Source organism: Bufo gargarizans, chromosome 1 (genome assembly GCF_014858855.1).
Source record: "Bufo gargarizans isolate SCDJY-AF-19 chromosome 1, ASM1485885v1, whole genome shotgun sequence".
In the NCBI taxonomy this organism is placed as follows: domain Eukaryota; kingdom Metazoa; phylum Chordata; class Amphibia; order Anura; family Bufonidae; genus Bufo; species Bufo gargarizans.
Genome location: NC_058080.1, coordinates 291,903,002 through 291,926,994, shown reverse-complemented (window position 1 = coordinate 291,926,994; position 23,993 = coordinate 291,903,002). Strand labels below are relative to the sequence as shown.

At 44.0% G+C, this 23,993-nt stretch overlaps 1 protein-coding gene across 1 annotated transcript in view; it reads left to right on the top strand.

The window, feature by feature from the left end:
• Nucleotides 1-23,993, top strand: part of EPHA5 (EPH receptor A5) — a 472,285-nt gene that overhangs the window by 277,567 nt on the left and 170,725 nt on the right. The window contains exons 4-5 of the mRNA XM_044278770.1: nucleotides 9,092-9,247; nucleotides 18,003-18,338. Of these exons, the coding sequence (XP_044134705.1) occupies nucleotides 9,092-9,247; nucleotides 18,003-18,338 (492 nt within the window). The remainder of the gene's footprint in view (nucleotides 1-9,091; nucleotides 9,248-18,002; nucleotides 18,339-23,993) is intronic.

Genomic DNA, 23,993 nt, shown 5'->3' with positions numbered 1-23,993 from the left:
CCTAAATATATGCCAATGGATTGTTGCAGTGGTGGCTGACGTGAAGCCTGATTCTCTGCTATGACATGCAGACTGATTCTCTGGTGACATGAAGCCAGATCCTCTGTTACGGGACCTCTCTCCTCTGCCTGGGTGCTGGGCCTAAATTTATGAAAATGGACTGTTGCAGTGGTGGGTGACGTGAAGCCTGATTCTCTGCTATGACATGCAGACTGATTCTCTGGTGACATGAAGCCAGATCCTCTGTTACGGGACCTCTCTCCTCTGCCTGGGTGCTGGGCCTAAATATCTGACAATGGACTGTTGCATTGGTGGCTGACGTGAAGCCTGATTCTCTGCTATGACATGCAGACTAATTCTCTGCTGACATGAAGCCAGATTGTCTGTTACGGGACCTCTCTCCTCTGCCTGGGTGCTGGGCCTAAATTTATGAAAATGGACTGTTGCAGTGGTGGGTGACGTGAAGCCTGATTCTCTGCTATGACATGAAGACTGATTCTCTCCTGACATGAAGCCAGATTGTCTGTTACGGGACCTCTCTCCTCTGCCTGGGTGCTGGGCCTAAATTTATGAAAATGGACTGTTACAGTGGTGGGTGACGTGAAGCCTGATTCTCTGCTATGATATGAAGACTGATTCTCTGCTGACATGAAGCCAGATTGTCTGTTACGGGACCTCTCTCCTCTGCCTGGGTGCTGGGCCTAAATTTATGAAAATGGACTCTTACAGTGGTGGGTGACGTGAAGCCTGATTCTCTGCTATGACATGAAGACTGATTCTCTGCTGACATGAAGCCAGATTGTCTGTTACGGGACCTCTCTCCTCTGCCTGGGTGCCGGGGCCTAAATATCTGAGAATGGACTGTTCCAGTGGTGGGTGACGGGAAGCCAGATTCTCTGCTATGGAACCTCTCTCCAATTGATTTTGGTTAATTTTTATTTATTTAATTTTTATTTTAATTAATTTCCCTATCCACATTTGTTTGCAGGGGATTTACCTACATGTTGCTGCCTTTTGCAGCCCTCTAGCCCTTTCCTGGGCTGTTTTACAGCCGTTTTAGTGCCGAAAAGTTCGGGTCCCCATTGACTTCAATGGGGTTCGGGTTCGGGACGAAGTTCGGATCGGGTTCGGATCCCGAACCCGAACATTTCCGGGATGTTCGGCCGAACTTCTCGAACCCGAACATCCAGGTGTTCGCTCAACTCTATCCGTGACCAATTCAAAGTGACGGCCAAGCAAATAGTAGCGGAGTGCTTCCAGGGCCCATTTAATAGCGAGGCACTCTTTCCACAATTGCATATTTTTGCTCATGGTCATTAAGTTTCCTTCTCAGATACAGTACAGGGTGTTCCTCTCCATCCCGGACCTGTGACAGTACTGCCCCCAGTCCCACCTCAGACGCATCAGTCTGTAGGACAAACCCTTTCTTAAAATCTGGGGTTATCAGCACTGGCTGAGCGCACAGGAGGGTTTTTAAAGTCTGAAATGATTTTTCAGCCTCTTGTGACCACTTGACCATGACAGAGTCTTTCCCTTTTGTCAGGTCCGTTAATGGGGCTGCAAGGGAAGCAAAATTAGGTATAAATCGCCGGTAATAGCCTGTAATCCCCAAGAAGGCACGGACTTGCTTCTTGTTTACCGGTTGAGGCCACCTTTGTATGGCTTCGATTTTGTTTAACTGGGGCTTTACTAGGCCTCGGCCTATGATGTAACCTAGATACTTAGCATCTTCAAGACCAATGGCACATTTTTTGGGATTAGCTGTGAAGCCTGCCTCACACAGGGAATTGATAACCGCCTGCACCCTAGATAGATGGGATTCCCAGTCTGGACTTTGGATGATGATGTCATCCAGATATGCGGCTGCGTACTGTCTGTGGGGTCTTAAAATCTTATCCATCGCCCTCTGGAAGGTTGCAGGGGCTCCATGCAAACCAAACGGCAAGACCACATAATGAAACAACCCATCAGGAGTGGCAAAGGCAGTTTTTTCTTTGGCCGCATTTGTCAGGGGAATTTGCCAGTATCCCATGGTTAGGTCTAGAGTGGTTATATACCTGGCATTTCCGAGCCTGTCAATGAGCTCATCAACACGGGGCATTGGGTACGCATCAAACTTAGATATGGTGTTCAACTTTCGGAAGTCATTGCAAAACCTCCAGCTGCCATCTGGTTTGGGGATCAGAACTATAGGGCTGGACCACTGGCTATGGGACTCTTCAATTACCCCAAGTTCCAACATTTTCCTCACCTCTTCAGAGATAAGCCCTCTCCTGGCCTCTGGTATTCTGTAGGGCCGCAGCTTAACCCTTTTCCCCGGTTCTGTAATGATGTCATGTTTTATGACAGAGGTGCGACCTGGGATCTCTGAGAAAAACTCCCTATTCTTAAAGAGGAATCCCTGCACTTCTACCTTTTGTGTCTTGGCCAGGGAGTCGGGAATTGTTACCTCTGGCAACAGGGGCTTCCCAGAGCACCGCTGCTCTGGTGGGAAGGAGGTGTCAGCTGCAAGTGATAGTCGATCTTTCCACGGTTTTATAAGATTAACGTGGTATATTTGCTCAGGCTTCCTCTTACCTGGTTGACGGATTTTATAGTTTACCTCATTTACTTTCTCTATCACCTCAAAGGGGCCTTGCCACTTAGCCAGGAACTTACTCTCTACTGTAGGGATCAGTACCAGAACCCGGTCACCTGGTGCAAAGGTACGTACTCTGGCACTGCGGTTATACACCCTTTGCTTTGCCCCCTGAGCCTGGGCCATATGTTCTCGTACAATAGGCATCACCGCAGATATACGGTCTTGCATTTGTACCACATGTTCTAGGACACTTCTATAGGGGGTAGCTTCTTCTTCCCAAGTTTCTTTTGCTATATCTAGCAGACCCCTAGGGTGGCGACCATATAGCAACTCAAATGGGGAGTAGCCTGTAGAGGACTGAGGCACCTCATGGATGGCAAACATGAGATAAGGGAGAAGGAAATCCCAGTTTTTCCCATCTTTGTCTACCACTTTTTTAAGCATGGCTTTTAGAGTTTTATTAAATCTCTCTACCAGTCCATCAGTCTGTGGATGGTAGACAGAGGTACGCAGCTGTTTAACTTTGAACAGTTTACATAACTCCTTCATGATGCGTGACATAAAGGGGGTACCCTGATCTGTTAGGATCTCTTTTGGTAGTCCCACGCGACTGAACACCTGCACCAACTCTTTAGCTATGGCCTTCGATGACGTATTACGTAAGGGTATAGCTTCCGGGTAACGAGTAGCGTAGTCCATGATTACGAGAATATGTTGGTGGCCTCGAGCAGATCTTACAAGGGGCCCCACCAGATCCATGGCTATTCTCTCAAAGGGTATTTCAATGATTGGTAGAGGTACCAGGGGACTACGATAGTGTGGCCTAGGAGCCGAAATTTGGCAATCGGGGCAGGTGTCACAATAGTCTTTAACATCTTTATGGACCCCAGGCCAAAAGAACCTTTGAAGGACTCTGTCTGTAGTCTTTTCAGCTCCCAAATGCCCCCCCATAAGGTGACCATGAGCAATGTCTAGTACCGTGCGTCGGTACACTTTAGGAACCACCAGTTGTTCCACCAGATCCTCTCCCCTTTTTACCACCTGGTACAACAAGTCATGTTTCACAGCCATATGCGGGAAACAAAGTCTGCCATCCGGTTCCACCAGTTTACCATCAATAGACTTCACATTTTCCCTGGCTCTAGTAAGGGTGGGATCTTTTAATTGCTCAGCACCAAATTGCTCTTTCCGTACTGCCAGGTCTGGCAAATTGTCATTAAGTGAGTCTTCCCTCTCTGGACTGCTCTGACCCTCTTCTAACCCATCACTATGGTCAGAGACCTCAGGCTCCCCTACCATGACAGACAAGGGAAACGATTCACCATCAACAGAAGTCTCTCTTAAATACCCACACCTTTCGGTACCCGGTGGTAGGTCATCTCCTTCTTGACAGGCATTTGAAAGTTTATGTTCCCATAGCTGCCAGAAATGTGGGAAATCCCGCCCCATGATGACATCATGCATTAACTTAGGCACTAAACCAACCATAAATTTTTCTGCCCCGTATCGGGTATTTAGATCTACCACAGCAGTGTGATAATTACGGGTGTCTCCATGTATGCAGGTTACCGCCATGGTTTTAGTTTGCCATTTCCTGGGGTTTACCAAATCCGTTTTTACAAGGGTGACCAGACTGCCTGAGTCCAACAAGGCACTCACATCTTTACCTTCCACCGTAATAACACACATTTGTTTCTCCCCCGCAGTATTTAGTAATGCTACACACGCAGGCTGGGCATACAGTGATAAACGGCGGTTTATATATGAGGCATCACATTGCATTGGTTCACCATACATTGGGCAATTGGCAACAACATGACCTGGCATTTGACATCTGAAACATTTTATTAAGTCCCTATTAAGTCTCTTATAGGCCACAGATCTCCCTGGCATGGCTTGCCAGCTTTTAGAGCCTGGGCCTCCAGTCTCTCCACTTGCACCCACAGATACATCGCTTCTGCCAGCCCCCTTTTCCCTTAGAACAGTCTTACCAGGTAGTCCCGGAGATCTCCGCTGCAGGGCTGGGGGGCGCTGCGGCAGACTCAGTAGCTCCTCTGCAGATGTGTACCTCTCCACCATCTCCACCATCTGGTCAGCATTCTTGGGGTCACCGTGGCTCACCCACTTGCGCAAGGTAACGGGGAGGGCCCTTAAGTACCGGTCCATCACAACCCGTTCCACCATCTGAGGGCCTGTCAGGAACTCCGGCTGCAACCACTTCTTGGTCAGGTGTATGAGGTCGTGCATTTGTGAACGTGGAGGTTTATCCATACTGTAGTCCCAGTTGTGCACACGCTGAGCACGGACCGAAAGAGTAACCCCAAGGCGTGTAAGGATCTCCCTTTTTAGCATAACATAGTCCATAGCATCCTGATTCTCCAGGTCAAAATATGCCTTTTGGGGTTCTCCTGAAAGGAAGGGGGCCAACAGTCCGGCCCACTGTGGCCAACCTTCTCGCTCGGCAGTCCTTTCGAAGGTGGTAAGGTAGGCCTCCACGTCATCTGCGGTTGTCATCTTTTGCAGAAAGTGACTAGCCCTTATGGCGGCATGAGGGGCCTCTGCCATCCCTGGGACCCGTCCAGCGACACTGGTCAGTTGCTGCACCACAACTGCTAAGGTCTCCCGATCTTTTCTTTGCGCCTCTTGTGCAGCCTCCAGTTGGGCCGTCAGCCTGCGGCTGGTTTCCTCAAGCGCCTTTTGCTGTACTAGGGTAGCCTCCCGCTGCACTCGGGTAGCCTCCTGTTGAGATGCAACAGCTTGCAACATAGCTTTAACCACATCCTCCATTTTCCAAGAGGCAGAAAACAGTCTTTGGTGCACCGCACAAAAATGGACTCTGTCCCTTTAAATGTTCAGTTTTTTTTTCCCTCTTATGCCAGAATTTGGTGTGCGCGCATCCTCCACCACATGTAGGGGATTAGGTAGCGGGGCTGTCGTCTCCTGGGTAGACAGGCACAGTTTAGCAGGCACACCGACGAAGTTACAGTCCACACGGCAGGAACTTTGTTTAACTGACCTCAGCCAGTTTTATTGTCAGGTTGAGGTACAGAACATAAAACATAGCAAACAAAAATCCTAAGCCTGTCCGGCTCTAACTATACAGCATGAAACCTCCCTGACCAAGTGCCGGCCTAATACCAAGCACCCAAACAAAATAGCAAAGTCCGTACCTCTTGTAGTGCTCTCACAGGCTCCATGCAGGTAACCTGTTCCCAGGCTGAGCGAGCTGTGTCTGCATTCTCAGCCTTATATCAGGCTAGCACACCTGAGGAGTAATTACCTGACAGCCCAAAAGCCGGACTGTCCGGATGGAGTGGGGCCCACCCTTCTCTCCCCACTCCAGCCACACAGGCCCTAAGAACAGGTTTTATGCAAACCCGAATTGCACAGACCTCTCCTGAACATTTCCCTGGTTGCTTTTAAATGACAGAAGTGAGAAATCTTGGGCACACATAGACCCCATCCACTACTTCTCCAGACACTCTGTCACAATGTATATCTACAAATCCAACCTCTAAAGCTAGCCATTGTAGCCAGTCAGTTGTCCCTGAGATTGTTCATATGAACAAAAACACCAGCAGCAAGAACATTTTCAATTACGTGTGTAGAGCCTTTTACAAATATATTTAATGTTTATATGTAGAAGGATCACTAAAATAGTCATTATATTGGAAACTATGGGGGAATTTTATATTCCCCCATGCCTATTTTTGGCATTAACCTCTTAAGTATTGGGATCATTTTCACCTTAAAGGGGTTGTCCGGGTTCAGACCTGAACCTGGACATATCCTTATTTTCAGCCCCCTGAGGCTAGCATCAGAGCATCTCATGCTCCGATGCGTTCCCTTGCCCTGCGCTAAATCGCGCAGGGCAAGCAATCTGGGCACGTTTCTGCCCAGCATTGTGTTTGGTGACGTCACCAGCTCTGATGGGTGGGCTTTAGCACTGCCCTAACCATTTTAATGGCTAGGACAGTGCTAAATCCTGCCCATCAGTGCCAGTGACGTCACTGGGCTTCCTGGCAGCCCCATGGAGAGCCCCAGTACGTCACCGGATTTTTAAAAAAATGCCTTTGCCCTGCGCAATTTAGCGCAGGGCAAAGGAGAGCAGCGGAGGATGAACTGCTCTGATGCTCCTGTCAGGGGGGCTGCTGGGTAAAAATGGAGGTATGTCCGGGTTCAGCTCTGAACACGGACAACCCATTTAAGGACCAAGCCATTTTTTGCAAATCTGACCAGTGTCACTTTATGCATTAATAACTCTGGGATGCTTTTACCTATCATACTGATTCCGAGATAGTTTTTTCGTGACATATTCTACTTTATGTTAGTGGTAAATTTTTGCTGATACTTACCTCATTTCTTTATGAAATTAGAAAATTTTGCATTTTTCTAACTTTGAAAATCTCTGCTTGTAAGAAAAAAGGACATGCCAAATAAATTATATATTGATTCGCATATTCAATATGTGTAATACTTTATGTTGGCATTAAGTTTACATGTTTTTACTTTTTAAAGAAGTTAGAGGGCTTCAAAGTTGAGCAGCAATTTTCAAATTTTTCATGAAAATTTCAAAATCAGATTTTTTTCATCTTCTAATGCTAAAGAGGAGTGTGTGTTTGTGTAAAACTTTATTTAGTGTGTGTGTGTGGGGGGGACAGTGTATTTTTACGTATACCCTGCAGTGGGGTGGGCGATGCGCTAAACAGCGGCCAGACGCTCTTTTATGGCTAAGAGTGCTGGCCACAGTCAGCGCACCTACAAAAAAAAAATGGGGGTGGGGGGCAAGCTGTGGACCCCAAACACCCTCAGATCCGGGTGCTGCACACAAAAAAAAACTACTTTTTTTTCACTCTCCCTGCCTAACCTAAAGCTCTCCCTAAATGTTTATGTGCCAGATGGCACTTTATGGTGGCTCAGGGGCCACGGATGGTGGCTGATCACATGGGAGGCAGAGGGACTGTGACGGGGCTCCTCTCTCCTTGCTCACATGGAACTCTGTGGGCGGGAAGAGCGGCCCTCCGTCCACCCGTCCGTCCAGCCATAGTCACCGCCACCTCACAGGATCTACGGAGGGTGATTGGTGGTGTACATTACACCACCGATCATCCTCCTCATCCAGGTCATCGGGTCACCAGAGACCCGAATGACCCGGAAAAGCTGCAAATCGCAGGTCTGAATTGACCTGCAGTTTTCAAGGATCGCCAATACAGGGGAAGGGGTCACAAGAACCCCCTTGGCATTGTCACAGGGTGCCTGCTGAATGATTTCACCAAGCACCCTGTTCCGAGCACAACGCCCGCCGTGCAGCGGTGATCGTAAATACACAGGGTATACATATACATCCTGTGTCCTTAAGGACTCGACCATCAGGGCACAAGTGGTCTTTTTATGCTGCCCTTCCCAATTTCTGTAAAGAGACATGGTGAGTAGAGATGAGCGAATCAAAGGTGATGAAATGGAATTCTATCTGAATTTCAGGAAAAAATTGATTCGCACCAAATCTGAATTTCCTCAGTCTTTGTGGTTGCAAATCAATTTTTTTCCAAAAATGGCTGCTGCACATGTTAGGACATGAAGCAAAGAACTCTGGATCACACACAATGCCATGCATGCAGCCAATCAGCAGCCATCCAGCCCCTGTGATGTCACGGCCCTATAAATACCCTCAGCCATCTTGGATTCAGCCATTTTCCAGTGTACTTAGTGCAGGAGAGACATCAGCAGGCTCTAGGGACAGTGATAGGAAAGACTTCATTATGTTAAAAAGTGATTTATAAGTGCAGGGAATGAATATTCAAGGGAATAAGGATAGGGAAAGGATAGAGAGGCATCATCGATGCTATAAAAGGAGAACAGCCTGGGTAATAGGAGAAACTACTATTACACCTTGCTGCACTTATTGTGGATCTTAATTGCTATTATACTGCTGCTTTAGGTTTAGGTTTAGATAATACCTCTGTAATTCCAGCAAACATTGTTTCTTATTGGGGTGCAAGTGCTGTGTTGTAGGGTGCATTTATAGGAAATATACATACGTCATATTAACCGTTCTGCAGTGCACTTAAATTGTTCTACAGTTTCTTTTGGGGAGTATTATTTGCCGTTCTGCGGTACAGTTACATTGTATTACACACTTTTTTTTAGGGTGTTTCAATAGTCTAAAAAGTATGTATTATTTGCCGTTCTGCAGTGCAGTTACATTGTACTACAGCTTTTTTTGGGGGTGTATAAGTGTAAAATAAAGTATGTCTTATTTGCCGTTCTGTGGTACAGTTACATTGTTTAACAGCCTTCTTTGGTGTGTATAAGTGTAAAAAAAAAAAAGTGTGTCTTATTTGCCGTTCTGCGGTGCAGTTACTTTGTACTACACAGGTCTCAAAAATTTACAGATGCTGGCTATATGGTATATGTGTCCTTGGTTGTACACCAAGTTGTCCTTTTTTCAGCCAGTAACAAGATCCAGTAAAATGCGTTGTAGTAACACGTATGTTATGTCTTGTTTTGTAGCATGTCGTCCAGGATTTTTCAAGTCTTCCCCTCAGAGTCACACATGCAATAAGTGTCCACCTCACAGCTATGCCCATGAGGAAGCATCAACATCTTGTGTCTGTGAAGAGCGCTATTATAGGAGAGAATCTGACCCTCATACAATGGCATGTACAAGTAAGCAAGTTCTAAGCACTCCTCCATGTATGGACTTTATTTTAGTAATCTATGAATGCAGTTTAATGTCATGCTAGATGTGTTGGAAATATACATTGGAAAGACACATTTGTCCTACTGATACAAAGTGAAATTGGTATCATTGCTTGAACGTTTCATTGAAGTGGTCAACTCTATTTTCGTTGCCTCTTTTCCAGTCATTTATCACATCACAGCTGCACACTTTTGCCAATTCTATAATGATGTATTGATTTTATTTCTTCAGTTGTCACTTAGTTGAAACTGAGTTTATAGCTGTTTTTCTTCCTTTTACTCTTTAAAGGGGTTGTCCGGGATCAAACTTATTTTTTTGTAAAACAGCTTACTCACCGTTACTAGCCAAGTCTATGTTCCCCAGATGTTTTTAGGTAGCTTTTATACTGCAGCACGGCTCCTACAGTCACCAACAGATTATTTACATATCTGTTTATCTGTGCGATCACTTCCTGCCGCACTGCACTGTGCGTCCCAGCACAGTGCGGCATCTCCAGATTTTTGCATTCTAACATTGCGCCCCTGCACCCGCCCCCGCATACAGATTCACACCTCATGCACATTACATGGGAGGAGTTTTCTATGCTAACTAGCATAGTGATCTGCTTCCATTCATTATAAAGCTCCATGCCCGGTGACATCACCGGACTGGAGGGGATTAGCGCGATGTCGGCCAGCCTAGTTACCGCCCCTCCATCCACTCTGCATAATTACTTAGGCTGCCAGTGACGTCACCGGGCTCCCTGAGCAGCGGAAGAGGAAGCTTTTCTCGCCTGCAAGGGACCTGGTACGTCACTGAGACCAAGAAAACAGTCACTTCCGGCCAAGAATTTACTGGATGAAAATGGGGCTTGATAAATATGTGTAAAAGGTAGTACATGCATTTTTGTAATGTGTAAGGCAGTGTAGTACTATTGGACTAATGTCTCCAATCCCAGACAACCCCTTTAAATTAGAAAACACCACTTTGAACATGTTCTTAAAGGATACGGGCACTCTTGTAATCATTTCTGTAATTGCTTAAAGAAGAAAAATGAAGAAACTTATGAAAAAGTCTTTATAAAATATTCAGCGTTTTGTGTCTAACCCTTTTTTGCAGACCATGTTTCCATGGTTACAGACTACAAACAAACCCTGTGTTTGGTGTTGCAGTCGTGTTGTATTTCCTTTCAGTTACCATCTCTCCTATTTGCCTTAAGAAGAAGAGACAGAGGAAGTGAAGTAAAGTAACACATAATTGCAGGATGAGACAAAGCAGGGTTTGCTTGTTGCCGGATACTATGGAGATGTATAGGTTGTCAAAGTAATTGTATACACAAAAGGATAGGGGATTTCTAGATGTTTGCAGCATTGTTTATTCTTAAACAGTATGTCATCCTTCTGTCATCTTTTCAAGTTTTGTTTGAAGCCCTGTCTGTTTCATAACAGATACATATTATATATGCTGTATATATATATATATATATATATATATATATATATATATATATACAGTGGATATAAAAAGTCTACACACCCCTGGTAAAATGTCAGGTTTCTGTGCTGTAAAAAAATGAGACAAAGATAAATAATTTCAGAACTTTTTCTACCTTTAATGTGACCTATAAACTGTACCACTCAATTGAAAAACAAACTGAAATCTTTTAGGCGGAGGGAAGAAAACAAAAAAAAACTAAAATAATGTGTTTGCATAAGTATGCACACCCTGTTATAACTAGGGATGTAGAGTTAAGCAATCACATTCAAAATCATGTTAATTAATCAGCATACACCTGCCATCATTTAAAGTGTCTCTGATTAACCCCAAGTAAAGTTCACCTGCTCTAGTTGGTATTTCCTGAAATTTTCTTAGTCGTATCCCACAGCAAAAGCCATGGTCCACAGAGAGCATTAGATTTAACATGGAACACAGTTAAGACAGTCATCATCAAGTGGAGAAAATATGGCACAACAGTGACATTACCAAGAACTGGACGCCCCTCCAAAATTGATGAAAAGACGAGGAGAAAACTGGTCTGGGAGGCTACCAAGAGGCCTACAGCAACATTAAAGGAGCTGCAGGAATATCTGGCAAGTACTGGCTGTGTGGTACATGTGACAACAATCTCCCGTATTCTTTATATGTCTGGGCTATGGGGTAGAGTGGCAAGACGAAACTTTTTCTTACGAAGAAAAACATCCAAACCAGGGTACATTTTGCAAGAACACATCTAGTCTCCCAAAAGCATGGGAAAAGGTGTTATGGTCTGATGAAACCAAGGTTGAACTTTTTTCCATAATTCCAAAAGATATGTTTGGCGCAAAAACATCACTGCACATCACCAAAAGAAAACCATACCCACAGTGAAGCATGGTGGTGTCAGCAAAATGCTTTTGGGCTGTTTTTCTTCAGCTGGAACTGGGACCTTAGTTAAGCTAGAGGGAATTATGAACAGTTCCAAATACCAGTCAATATTGGCACAAAACCTTCAGGCTTCTGCTAGAAAGCTGAACATGAAGAGGAACTTCATCTTTCAGCATGACAACGACCCAAAGCATACATACAAATCAACAAAGGAATGACTTCACCAGAAGAATAAAGTTTTGGAATGGCCCAGCCAGAGCCCAGACCTGAATCCGATTGAAAATCTGTGGGGTGATCTGAAGAGGGCTGTGCACAGGAGAGTTGGAGTGTTTTTGCAAAGAAGAGTAGGCAAATCTTGCCAAGTCAAAATGTGCCATGCTGATAGACTCATACCCAAAAAGACTGAGTGCTGTAATAAAATCAAAAGGTGCTTCAACAAAGTATTAGTTTAAGGGTGTGCACACTTATGCAACTGTAACGGAACTCCTGGCACCCTGACTGGGTACCTCCATCGAATGATGCTCCTAGTGCTTCCCGAGGACTCCAAGCAGTCCACTTGACACCGATACCACCACAGGAACCAGGAACAGCTCTTACAAGAGCTAGGAGTAATAGCCAGGTGAGTATACACGTATAGCAATCCCCACACACATGAGACGAGGCTCTATGTTGAATGTAAAACAGCAACTCTTTTTCGAGGGTGTAACGGAACTCTTGGCACCCCGACTGGGTACCTCCATCGAATGATGCTCCTAGTGCTTCCCGAGGACTCCAAGCACTCCACTTGACACCGTAAGCGCCGCAGACCCCACAAACCGCCGAAGCGTGGTTGAGGTCTTACCGTCTCCTACCCACCCTGGACCTATGACAAGGCTCCAGGCTCCAGTGGGTGAACCTCTCCTACATCCAGAGAGCAGGAACAGCTCTTACAAGAGCTAGTAGTAATAGCCAGGGGAGTATACATGTATAGCAATCCCCACACACATGAGACGAGGCTCTATGTTGAATGTAAAATAGCAACTCTTTATTGAGGGCTACCCGCCCACATTTATGCAGGTCCCCATCTGGTGGACACGCCCCTAGGGGACCAGAAGGAAGACTGTGACACAGGACAGATATGCAGCAATTCAGGATACACAGACACAATACATCCCCACAATGCATCATGGTATCCTCCTCTCTGCCCTGGAGACACTCGAGGAGCAATTCAATTATCTCTCAGGACAAAGGGAAATCGCCAATAAACATGTGGGGACAACATGACAGAAATCACCATTTAAACATACAATGTCACAACCCTTACAGTAAACACAGACATTTAACATATCCCCAGATAGCTCATATCCCTAGATAGCTCAAGTCTAAGTGCATATTATTAGGTGAATGGCACTCAGACTACACAAATACACTAAAATTAGCTATCTGGGTACCCTCACATAACATACAACAAAATTCCAAAGACAGAAAAATACATGAACTGATATAACTATGCCGCTATTGCATAAAACCGGTGCATACAACATGGGACCATAATCACATGGTAAGAGGCTGGCAAGTAGTCCTCTCCAAGCACTCGTGGCAACCTCAAAAGAGGGAAGTTTGTCACAGCAACCATATTATTTAATATGTATATATTTTATTCCCTCTACCTAAAAGATTTGAGTTCGTTTTTCAACTGAGTTGTACAGTTTATATGTCACATTAAAGGTGGAAAAAGTTATGAAATAATTTATATTATATTTATATTTTTTTTACATCACAGAAACCTGACATTTTCACAGGGGTATGTAGACTTTTTTATCCACTGCATATACAGTGAGGAACAGAAGTATTTGAACACCCTGCAATTTTGCAAGTTCTCCAATTTAGAAATCATGGAGGGGTCTGAAATTCAAATTGTAGACGCATTCCAACTCTGAGAGACAGAATAAAAAAATAATAAATCTGGAAATCACATTGTATGATTTTCAAAGAATTTATTGGTCTTGCACTACTGAACATAAGTATTTTAACACCTGAGAAAATCAGTGTTAATATTTTGGCCCACTCCTCCACACACAGATCTTCTCTAGATCTGTGAGGTTTCGGGGCTGTCGCTGAGCAACACAGAGTTTCAGCTCCCTCCAAAGATGTTCTATTAAATTCAGGTCTGGAGACAGCTAGGCCACTTCAGAACCTTGATATGCTTCTTACGGAGCCACTCCTTAGTTATCCTGGCTGCGTGCTTCGGGTCGTTGTCATGTTGGAAGACCCAGCCATGACCCATCTTCAATGCTCTGACTGAGGGAAGGAGGTTGTTGCTCAAAATCTCACAATAAATGGCCCATTCATCCTCTCCTTAATACAGTGCAGTCGTCCTGTCCCCTTCGCAGAAAAGCACCCCCAAAGCATGATCTTACCACCCCCATTCTTCACAGTAGGGATGGTGTTCTTGGGATGCAACTCATCCTTCTTTTTCCTCCAAACACGAGTGAAGTTTAGACCAAAAAGTTATATTTTGGTCTCATCTGACCACATTACTTTCTCCCATGCCTCCTCTGGATCATCCAGATGGTCATTGGCAATCTTCAGACTGGAATGGACATGTGATGACTTGAGCAGGGGAACCTTCCGCGCAATGCATGATTTGAAACCATGACGGCGTAGTGTTCTACCGACAGTGACCTTTGAAACTGTGGTCCCAGCTCTCTTCATGTCATTGACCAGCTCCTCCCTTGTAGTTCTGGGCTGATTCCTCACCTTTCTTATCATCAGTGATACCCCACAAGGTGAGATCTTGCATGGAGCCCCAGTCCGAGGGAGACTGACAGTTGTCTTTAGCCTCTTCCATTTTCTAACAATTGCTCCAACAGTTGATCTATTTTCACCAAGCTGCTTGGGAATTGCTCCATAGCCCTTTCCAGCCTTGTGGAGGTCCACATTTTTGTCTCTGGTGTCTTTTGATAGCTCATTGGTCTTGCCCATGGTAGAAGCTGGCATCTGACTGACTGTGGGCTGGACAGGGGTCTTTAAAGAGCTCAGACAGGTGCTACTAAGTTAGATTAATGTGTGGAGTAGAGGTGGACTTTTTAAAGGCACAGTAATAGGTCTTTGAGAACCAGAATTCTTGCTGTTTCTTGGGTGTTCAAAGACTTATGTTCAGCAGTGCAAGACAAATAAATTCTTTAAAAATCATAAAAATTCTTTAAAAATCATACAATGTGAGTGGGAATGCAACTGCAATGTGACTTTCAGACCCCTCCATGATTTCTAAGTGGGAGAACTTGCAAAATTGCAGGGTGTTCAAATACTTATGTTCCTCACTGTATATACAGTGGATATAAAAAGTCTATATACCCCTGTTAAAATGTCAGGTTTCTGTGATGTAAAAAAATATCTGCAGGGTGTTCAAATACTTCTGTTCTTCACTATATATATATATATATATATATATATATATATATATATATGTATATATATACACACACACACACCTTTGAGTTCCAAAATTAACCCCCCAACCCCAAATGTAAATTAATGGGCTAATGGCCTAGACCAATGCCAGAGACCAGAAGCATGCCTACAAAGGCTTTGCTGTAACATTGAAATTGACTTAAAGTTATTCACACTTGGTTGGGTAACTCCTGAGAGTGCTGCTTACAGATACTGTAGCTCACCCAGCTGACAGGTATTGAAGGCATATGGGGAATTTTAGGCATCAGAATGATTTGGCATCCCAGCTTGTCACCACTGCAGTTTGTAAACAAACAGCTGCAGGAGAACTGGACCACCGCCACAGAAAATGGCACTAGAGAAGGGGGTTAGTATAGCTTGTTTTTGCTTTATGTTCATTTTAAGACATTCTAGGGCTTGTCCAAGATTTTTAATTATCTCAGGTGACACCTTTAATGCCTCTACAACATTACTGTTGACTAAACCAAACAGTAACCTATGGTGGTACCTCAATTATCTGTGAGCTAATTAGTGCTGAATTGTAGTCTGTGATTCTTCTTTTAATTTAACTATAAAGAACTTTATTGCCCAATACACATTTATTACCCTCATTCATTAGTCTTAATTTCTTCTCAGCAAGTCAATTCTTACACAAATCACTAAAGGATAATAAGAAACCGAAAACTCTACCTAATGAAAGATTCTACTATCAATGTACAGAATCTAGTATAACTATATGGATAATATTATTATATACATATGAAAGGCAAATTTGTATTATTTTTCTATTTATATACGTTCAAATAGAAACCATGCCTTAAAGGACAATCTACCCAAAATTCATATTCGAACATGCCACAGACACATATAAAGACCCAACCAGTAGAGTCTATGGATCTCATTTATCAAAACAAAATGCTGCTGATCAGCTCTTTTTAGGTGAATGGGGATGAGTTGCAATACTAAACATGGTCTATGGACAGACATGGCGCTGTTTCTGGAGAAAAAAAACTTGAATGACATGAATGACATGAATTCAAAGATTACTCATTTGTGCCATGGTTCTCCATAACATCTTATAGAAGTTATGCTGAATTGAGATGAGGTGAGAGTAGACAAAATTTATTTTTTTGCCTATGTAACCAGCTGGAGATTACATGACTTATGACATGTTGCATACACTGTAACCATTTAGACATGCATGGGGTTAGCTTCAATACTCTGTTTGTAGCATTTATGGGAGACTTAGTATTAATTGGCAAAAGTGTTCCACAAAAACATTCCCTACAGCTTTAAGCCACCACCACCAGCACAAAAGCTTGACACAAGAAAGGATTGGGGAATTCATGTATTTTACCCACAGCAGGTGATACTTTCAGGATTGTTAACTTATTTAGTATCTCACATTTGATATAGGTATTGTCAGGAACTATTATGGGTGTTCTCTCTATGGTATACCTGAAATAATGTCTTGTTGAGGGGACACTAGGATTGGAGTCGAGAAACACTGGTTTATACAAAACCATGCTAATTGTACTTTGCATCAGAAATTATGACCGAGATCAAGTGACATTTTTCAAATAACTAAAGGGGTTTCCTCAGGATAGGACAAAAATATTGGTCGATGAGGGTCTGACACTCTGCACCCCTAGTGATCTCTGATTCCTGCAGCCTCTGTCACTGGAACGAGCACTGTGAATGGAACAAGAAGCACAGCTCTTCACTTTAGAGCAGCTCATTTACCATTGAAGTGAATGGGAGCTGAGCTCCAGTAACCCAGCACGGCCACTACACTGAACGGAGCTGTGCTTCCTTTTCCATTCAGAGTGTTAGTTCCCGTGATGAGGCTGCAGGAAACAGCAGATCAGTAGGGGTGTGCAGATCATTGGACCCTCACTGATTGGATAATAATGACTTATCCCGAGGATCAACATTCTATAACTGTCCAGAATTAGTGAGCCTGTTCCCTTTGTAGACCCTGTTCTTAGATGCCAGAAAGGGAACTGTGTTGCGCGCTCAGAGGTGCTCTTGTAATGCATAGTTAGGGGAGCCGGGCATCTTTCTGGTAGCTGGCCATTTACCTTTTCCCTTATTTTTGATTTTAGTCTGAACAACAACTATATGGTACGTACCTCTTAAATAAGTTTTCCAACACTTTTTTAACTGTTAATTTTCCCCCGCCGACCAAGAGGCACCATTGCTCCTGTAAGCTCTTCTCACAGCTTTCCTAGGCCAGTGACTTCACATTCATCGGTCACATGGCCTAGGTGCAGCTCAGACCCATTCAAGTGAAAACCCCTTTAACCATGCCTGTGTGATTTTATGCATTTGCTGTTGCCACATGATTGGAAAATAAGATATTCAGTATACAAGAGTAGCAGATAATGGTCACTTTGTAGATATTATATCTAATTAATAAACTAAAACTAGTCATATAAGGCTATTTTCACACTAGCGTTTCTATTTTCCGCTATTGAGATCCATCATAGGGTCTCAATACCGGAAATAAACGCTTCAGTTTTGTCCCCACATTGTCAATGGGGACAAAACGTAACTGAACAGAACATAATGCTCCAAAATGCATTCCGTTCCGTTCTCATACCGGAGAGCTGCAGTTTGATTTCCATCCTGGGATGAAAATCCCAGAGCAAAATGGATTCGTCATGATCCACAACGCAAGTCAATGGGGATAGATCTGTTTTCTCTGACACAAATTGCCACAAAAGAACATGCATCCTTCCTCCATTGACTTTCAACTTTGGCAATGTTAAAGATAATACAACCGGACCCGTTCATAACGGATGCAGATGGTTGTATTATCAGTAACGGAAGCGTTTTTGCTGAACCCTGCCGGATCCAGCAAAAACCCTAGTGTGAAAGTAGCCTAACACATTCTAATGCTATGTTTTTATTATTAACCCCGTATATTTCTCTATCTATTCTAAGGGCCGCCATCACCGCCACGAAATGCAATTTCCAACATCAATGAAACTAGTGTCTTCTTGGAATGGATGTTTCCAGCAGACACCGGAGGAAGGAAAGATGTCTACTATAATATTGTGTGCAAGAAATGTAACTCTATTGCCAGAGTTTGCGAGGAATGTGGAATTCATGTTCGTTATGTACCTCAGCAAAGTGGCCTCAGAAACACCTCTGTGATGGTGATAGATCTTCAGGCCCATACAAATTACACCTTTGAGATTGAGGCTGAAAATGGTGTGTCTGAGCTCAGTCCTGGATCAAGGCAGTATGTCTCACTGAATGTCACTACCAACCAGGCTGGTAAGTTGGATTTCAAGCACTGTAAATGCCAAATATTGCAGATTTTATTCTTTTATACTGACTTCCTATAAATTATAACATCATTGACAGCTCTTGAGTTGTGTTAAGCAGCAGTGAGCTTGTTTGACAGACACTTCAGAGACTCCTCCTCACCAAAGTAATGCTGGTGGTAGTGGTAATAGTGGTGGGTGACCAGGAAACTGTGGGTGAGTGATAAATATTGAGTGAAATAGCTTGTTAAATAAGTAATAGCATTTTGCTAGGATATGGGAGACCAACAGGGGCGGATTGGCCATAGACCTTAGAGTGAAATCTCCTGGTGGGCCGGTGCCCAGGGGCCGGCCATTGGAAGTTTTTGGGGATGTATTTTGTGCTGCTGACAGTATTTTGTGATGGACTGTGGTTTATGGCTTTGTTGGGGTATTATAATATGCCACAATATCGTATTGCTGGCCCTGACTTCCATCAATGTGGACCCAGCTAAAAAAACAGGGACACTTTTAGTTTTTTTTTCAGGGCCACTTTAAGTTCTCAGTCCACCCCTACAGACCAACCACAGTGACCCAGAGAGATCTTGAGAATTAAAGTGAACAAGCTTTTCCCTGCACACCAGAGCCCCCAATCACAGACTTTGCAGGGACACACGTTTTTATAAAGTTTCTATATTTTAGATAAAAAATAAACCCTTTAGTGTTGAAGTATAGAGCCCAGTCATGTTCTAGTGTGTCCTTATGTTGTTACAAGACATTCTGAATGTGAATACTACTACACTGCCAGCGCAATCCGTTGCCAGATTTCTTGTTTTAGATATCAAAGTGTATGGCTTAGATACTGTAGATGCATTTGGACATAAGTTTTATACATTTTCCCATAATAATCCAGTTACTATTTTTTTATTTAGTGCTTGAATTTTATTTTCTTAGAATTAAAATGTTTTGGACCATAAACTGACTAGGTTAGGATATGTTTTTTTTTTTCTTCTGTACACTGAGTTCTTATAAACTTATTTAACTCTAATACTCAAATGATTCAACCGTATTCACACAGTCAGTGTTCATTCAGTGATTTCCATCAGTGATTTTGAGCCAAACCCAGGTGCGGATCTAGACACTGAACAGGTGCAGATCTTTCCCTTAGACCTTATATCTATGTTTCCTAAAAAAAAAAAAAAAAAAAACTGTAGAATTTTCCTGTACCTCTTCATAATTGTCCACAATATTCCTCCTAATGTTTCAAAAACTGTTACTTAAAAAAAAAGATACATTTATGAAACTGGTGTAAAGTAGAACTGGCTAAGTTTCCCATATCAACCAATCAAATTCCACCTTTCATTTTCCAAAGGAGTTGTCAAAAATGAAAGGTGGAATCTGATTAATTACAATGGGCAGTTTCATAAATGAGCCCATGCTTAAAGGGGTTCTGCACTTTCAATTAACTGATCGGCCGGGGTCCGACACCCGGGACCCCCGCCGATCAACTGTTTGAGAAGGCAGCGGCGCTCCAGCAGCGCCGCGGCCTTCTCACTGTTTACCGCCGGGCCGCCCGCCCACTGACGTCACGACTTGTATCAACTAGAGTGGGAGCGGCTAAGCTCTGTTCACTTGAATGGAGCTTAGCCGCACCCACTCTAGTTGATACAAGTCGTGACGTCAGTGGGCGGGCGGCCCGGCGGTAAACAGTAAGAAGGCCGCGGCGCTGCTGGAGCGCCGCTGCCTTCTCAAACAGCTGATCGGCGGGGGTCCCGGGTGTCGGACACCGGCCGATCAGAAGCTGATGATCTATCCAGAGGATAGATCATCAGTTAATTGAAAGTGCAGAACCCCTTTAAGTTTATGTACAGGGTGGGCCATTTATATGGATACACCTTAATAAAATGGGAAGGGTTGGTGATATTAACTTCCTGTTTGTGGCACATTAGTATATGTGAGGGGGGAAACTTTTCACGATGGGTGGTGACCATGGCGGCCATTTTGTTTTTTCAATAGGAAGAGAGTCATGTGACACATCAAAATTATTGGGAATTTCACAAGAAAAACAATGGTGTTCTTGGTTTTAACGTAACTTTATTCTTTCATGAGTTATTTACAAGTTTCTGACCACTTATAAAATGTGTTCAATGTGCTGTGAAGATACGAGATGTGCAGCACCTGAAACTACGGATACTGGAAGCCTGTGCTAGCATTTCTCCTGCGGTGTTGCTATCAGTGTGTGAAGAGTGGGAGAAGAGAGTTGCATTGACAATCCAACACAATGGGCAGCACATTGAACAAATTTTATAAGTGGTCAGAAACTTGTAAATAACTCATGAAAGAATAAAGTTACGTTAAAACCATCATTGTTTTTCTTGTGAAATTCCCAATAAGTTTGATGTGTCACATGACCCTCTTCCTATTGAAAAAAAACAAAAGTTGGATTCAAAATGGCCGACTTCAAAAGGGCCGCCATGGTCACCACTCATCTTGAAAAGTTTCCTCCCTCACATATACTAATGTGCCACAAACAGGAAGTTAGTATCACCAACCATTCCCATTTTATTAAGGTGTATCCATATAAATGGCCCACCCTGTAGTTTGTACATGTGTTGTAGGCTACTTTCACACTGGTGTTTTGGTTTCCGTTTGTGAGACAAGTGGTCCAAAACAGATCAGTTTTGCCTTAATGCATTCTGAATGGATAAGGATCCGTTCAGAATGCATCAGTTTGCCTCCGTTCCGTCTCTATTCCGCTCTGGAGGCGGACACTAAAACTCTTCTGGCAGCGTTTGGGTGTCCGCCGGATGATGCAGAGGCAAACGGATCCGTCCTGACACACAATGTAAATCAATGGGGACAGATCCTTTTTCATTGACACAATGCAAAATGGATCCGCCCCCCATTGACTTTCAATGGTGTTCAAGACACATCCGTTTTGGCAATTTAAAAGATAATACAAACAGATCCGCTCTAAACAGATGCATGCGGTTGTATTATCAGTGTGGATCCGTCTGTGCAGAACCATGACGGATCCGCACCAAACGCGAGTGTGAAAGTAGTCTTAAATTAATTCTCTGGGCAAAGGTGATATACTATTGTCATGGCTGAGGATGGGGGAAACCCTCAGCCGTGCGATGCCACGAGATGTTAGTTGCTGCTCGGCCAGGACAACAGAATAAGGGAGCAGGTCACCTCCTAACGCATCCCTAATCGGACCCTGACTCCTAGCTGCATGAGCTGACCTTGAAGGTAGGAGGACTCATGCTCAGGAACCTCGGATCCCTACTCTGCCGATCCCTGAGCTAGGAGCTGGGTAGACCACCTGTTTCTCCTGTACGCGGAGAAACAGGAGTCTAAACTGGCCGAGCTGCAAGGGGATATAAACATAAACAGACTATGGATATGGCAGGAGAGTGAAAGACTTCCACCCCTACCTGCCACAGACACACTGACTGGATCCATGAGCTCAAGTGCTGAAATCCACACACAGACATAAAAATACACAGCACACATAAACACACAGGAACCCAGAACCATAGCTGAAATAATAACAGACACCACATAGACATAAACTTAACTTAACATAACAACATTTATGACCACAAGGGTGGCCCTCACTGGCAGATTGTATAAAGTAGGAGGATGACTCCAGCAGACCATGACTGAAGTACCCCTCTGACTACTACTCTCAGCAGAGGCCCATGTAGCCACACCCACACAGACACACCCAGTGCTCACAGTCTAGGAAGATAATTAACCCTCACACCAGGGAAGGGAAGGAAGCCACTTAAAGGGGAAAGTGCACACATAACTAAAACCCTGTGCACACCAGACATACAAAAGACACACCTGACAAAGAGAGGTTGCCAGGTGTAACCGCATGCACATTGCAGCAAGCTGCCTAGCACCAGCTCAGGCTGCTATACTGCGACACACCAAATAACAACTTGTTGCCTGCGGCAACCACAAGTGAGGCAACATATTAGCGGCCCTCACCTGTGGTTGAACAGCCAAACCAAACCGCAGGCAACATGGTCGTGACAACTATACTGCGTTTAGGGTCGTCTTATACGGGCTGATACCAGGCAGATAATGAGTGCCGGTCAACGATGTACAAATCAATCTCTCCTTGTTTAAGACCCTTTGATATGGCCCGATACAAAGTGAAAGAGGGAAAAATTATCGCTATTAAGATCATTCATCCCCCATTCACTTTGTACATTGTTGGCAGCACATTACCTGCTTCATAGGGCAATATCAGTATTTGATCAGAGATTGTGAGCAAAAATCAGGAGTGGAGGCTACACAGAGATAAAGTATAAGGGAAAGATCTGCATTTGTTCTGTGTTTAGACACACACCTAGTTTTGGCTCACAATCACTGATGGAAATCACTGACCAAACACTGACTATGTGAGACCTGACTCCATATCGTTATGGTTTCCTAGCTTTAAAGAGGTATTCCCATCTTATAAAGTTAAGGCATATCAGTAAAATATGTCATAACATTATAATCAGTAGAGATCCAGCTGCTCACCAAAAAAGGAAGGGACTGTAGACCTTGGAGCTTATTTTCTACACAGCGGGCTCCTGCAGTGGTGCAACCTTTTATGCAGGCAACTACAGTAGAGCCCCCAGTGTTATACATCCCTGCACAGCGGGTAACCGGAAGCATTACTGTGCATGGAATGTCTGTGAAGGAGCAGATTGTTGGGGTTTCTGGCAGTTGGAACCTCATTGATGAGGGAGTGATGGTATAGCCTAACAAACCACTTACAATTTGGGAAAATGCCTTTAAAATGTAACTCCCATGAGATGGCTGAGCATGGTGGCTTAGTGGCTAGCACTGGTGCCTTGCAAGCACTGGGTTCCTAGGTTCAAATCCAACCAATGACAACCTCTGCATGTATGTTCTCTCTGTGTTTGCATAGGGAATTTAGACCATTAATGTCTGTGAAGTGGTATGTAAGTAAAATAGTGACGGAAAGTAGCATCTGCAACATATTTTAACGCATACAGCTAGGGCCGGTGCAAGGATTTTTGTCAACACAAGCGAATCTACATTTTGGCGCCCCCACCATCATTTCACATTTCTGCCCCTCATGATTCATATCCATTTCTATCCCCCCCATAATTTCACATTTGTGCCCCTCATGATTCATGTCCATTTCTTGCCCCCCCCCCCCATCATTTCACATTTCTGCCCCTCATGATTCATGTCCATTTCTTGCCCCCCCCCATCATTTCACATTTCTGCCCCTCATGATTCATGTCCATTTCTTGCCCCCACCATCATTTCACATTTCTGCCCCTCATGATTCATGTCCATTTTTTGCCCCCCCCATGTGCCAATATCATAGTGCCATCCTCTCCCCCTGCCCCCTAATGTGCCAGTATCAAGTGCCTCTCTCCTCCCCCCTCCATGTGCCAGTATTATGGCGCCAATATCCGCCCCCCCCCCCCTAACCCCCTCTCCCGTGGCAGCAAAGTAACAGTCCGGTATTTAAAAAACAAACAAACACTTTTATACTTACCTCCATGTCAGCGATGCGATGCAGCCTCTTCCTCTTCCTGTGTTCCCACCAGCCTCTAGTGCTGAAGATTTGGTGCTCGTGTTCTTATTTAGCCTGTCTTTCAGAAAAGTTTATGATGGGATTCAACCCCATGACCTTCCGTATCAGAGG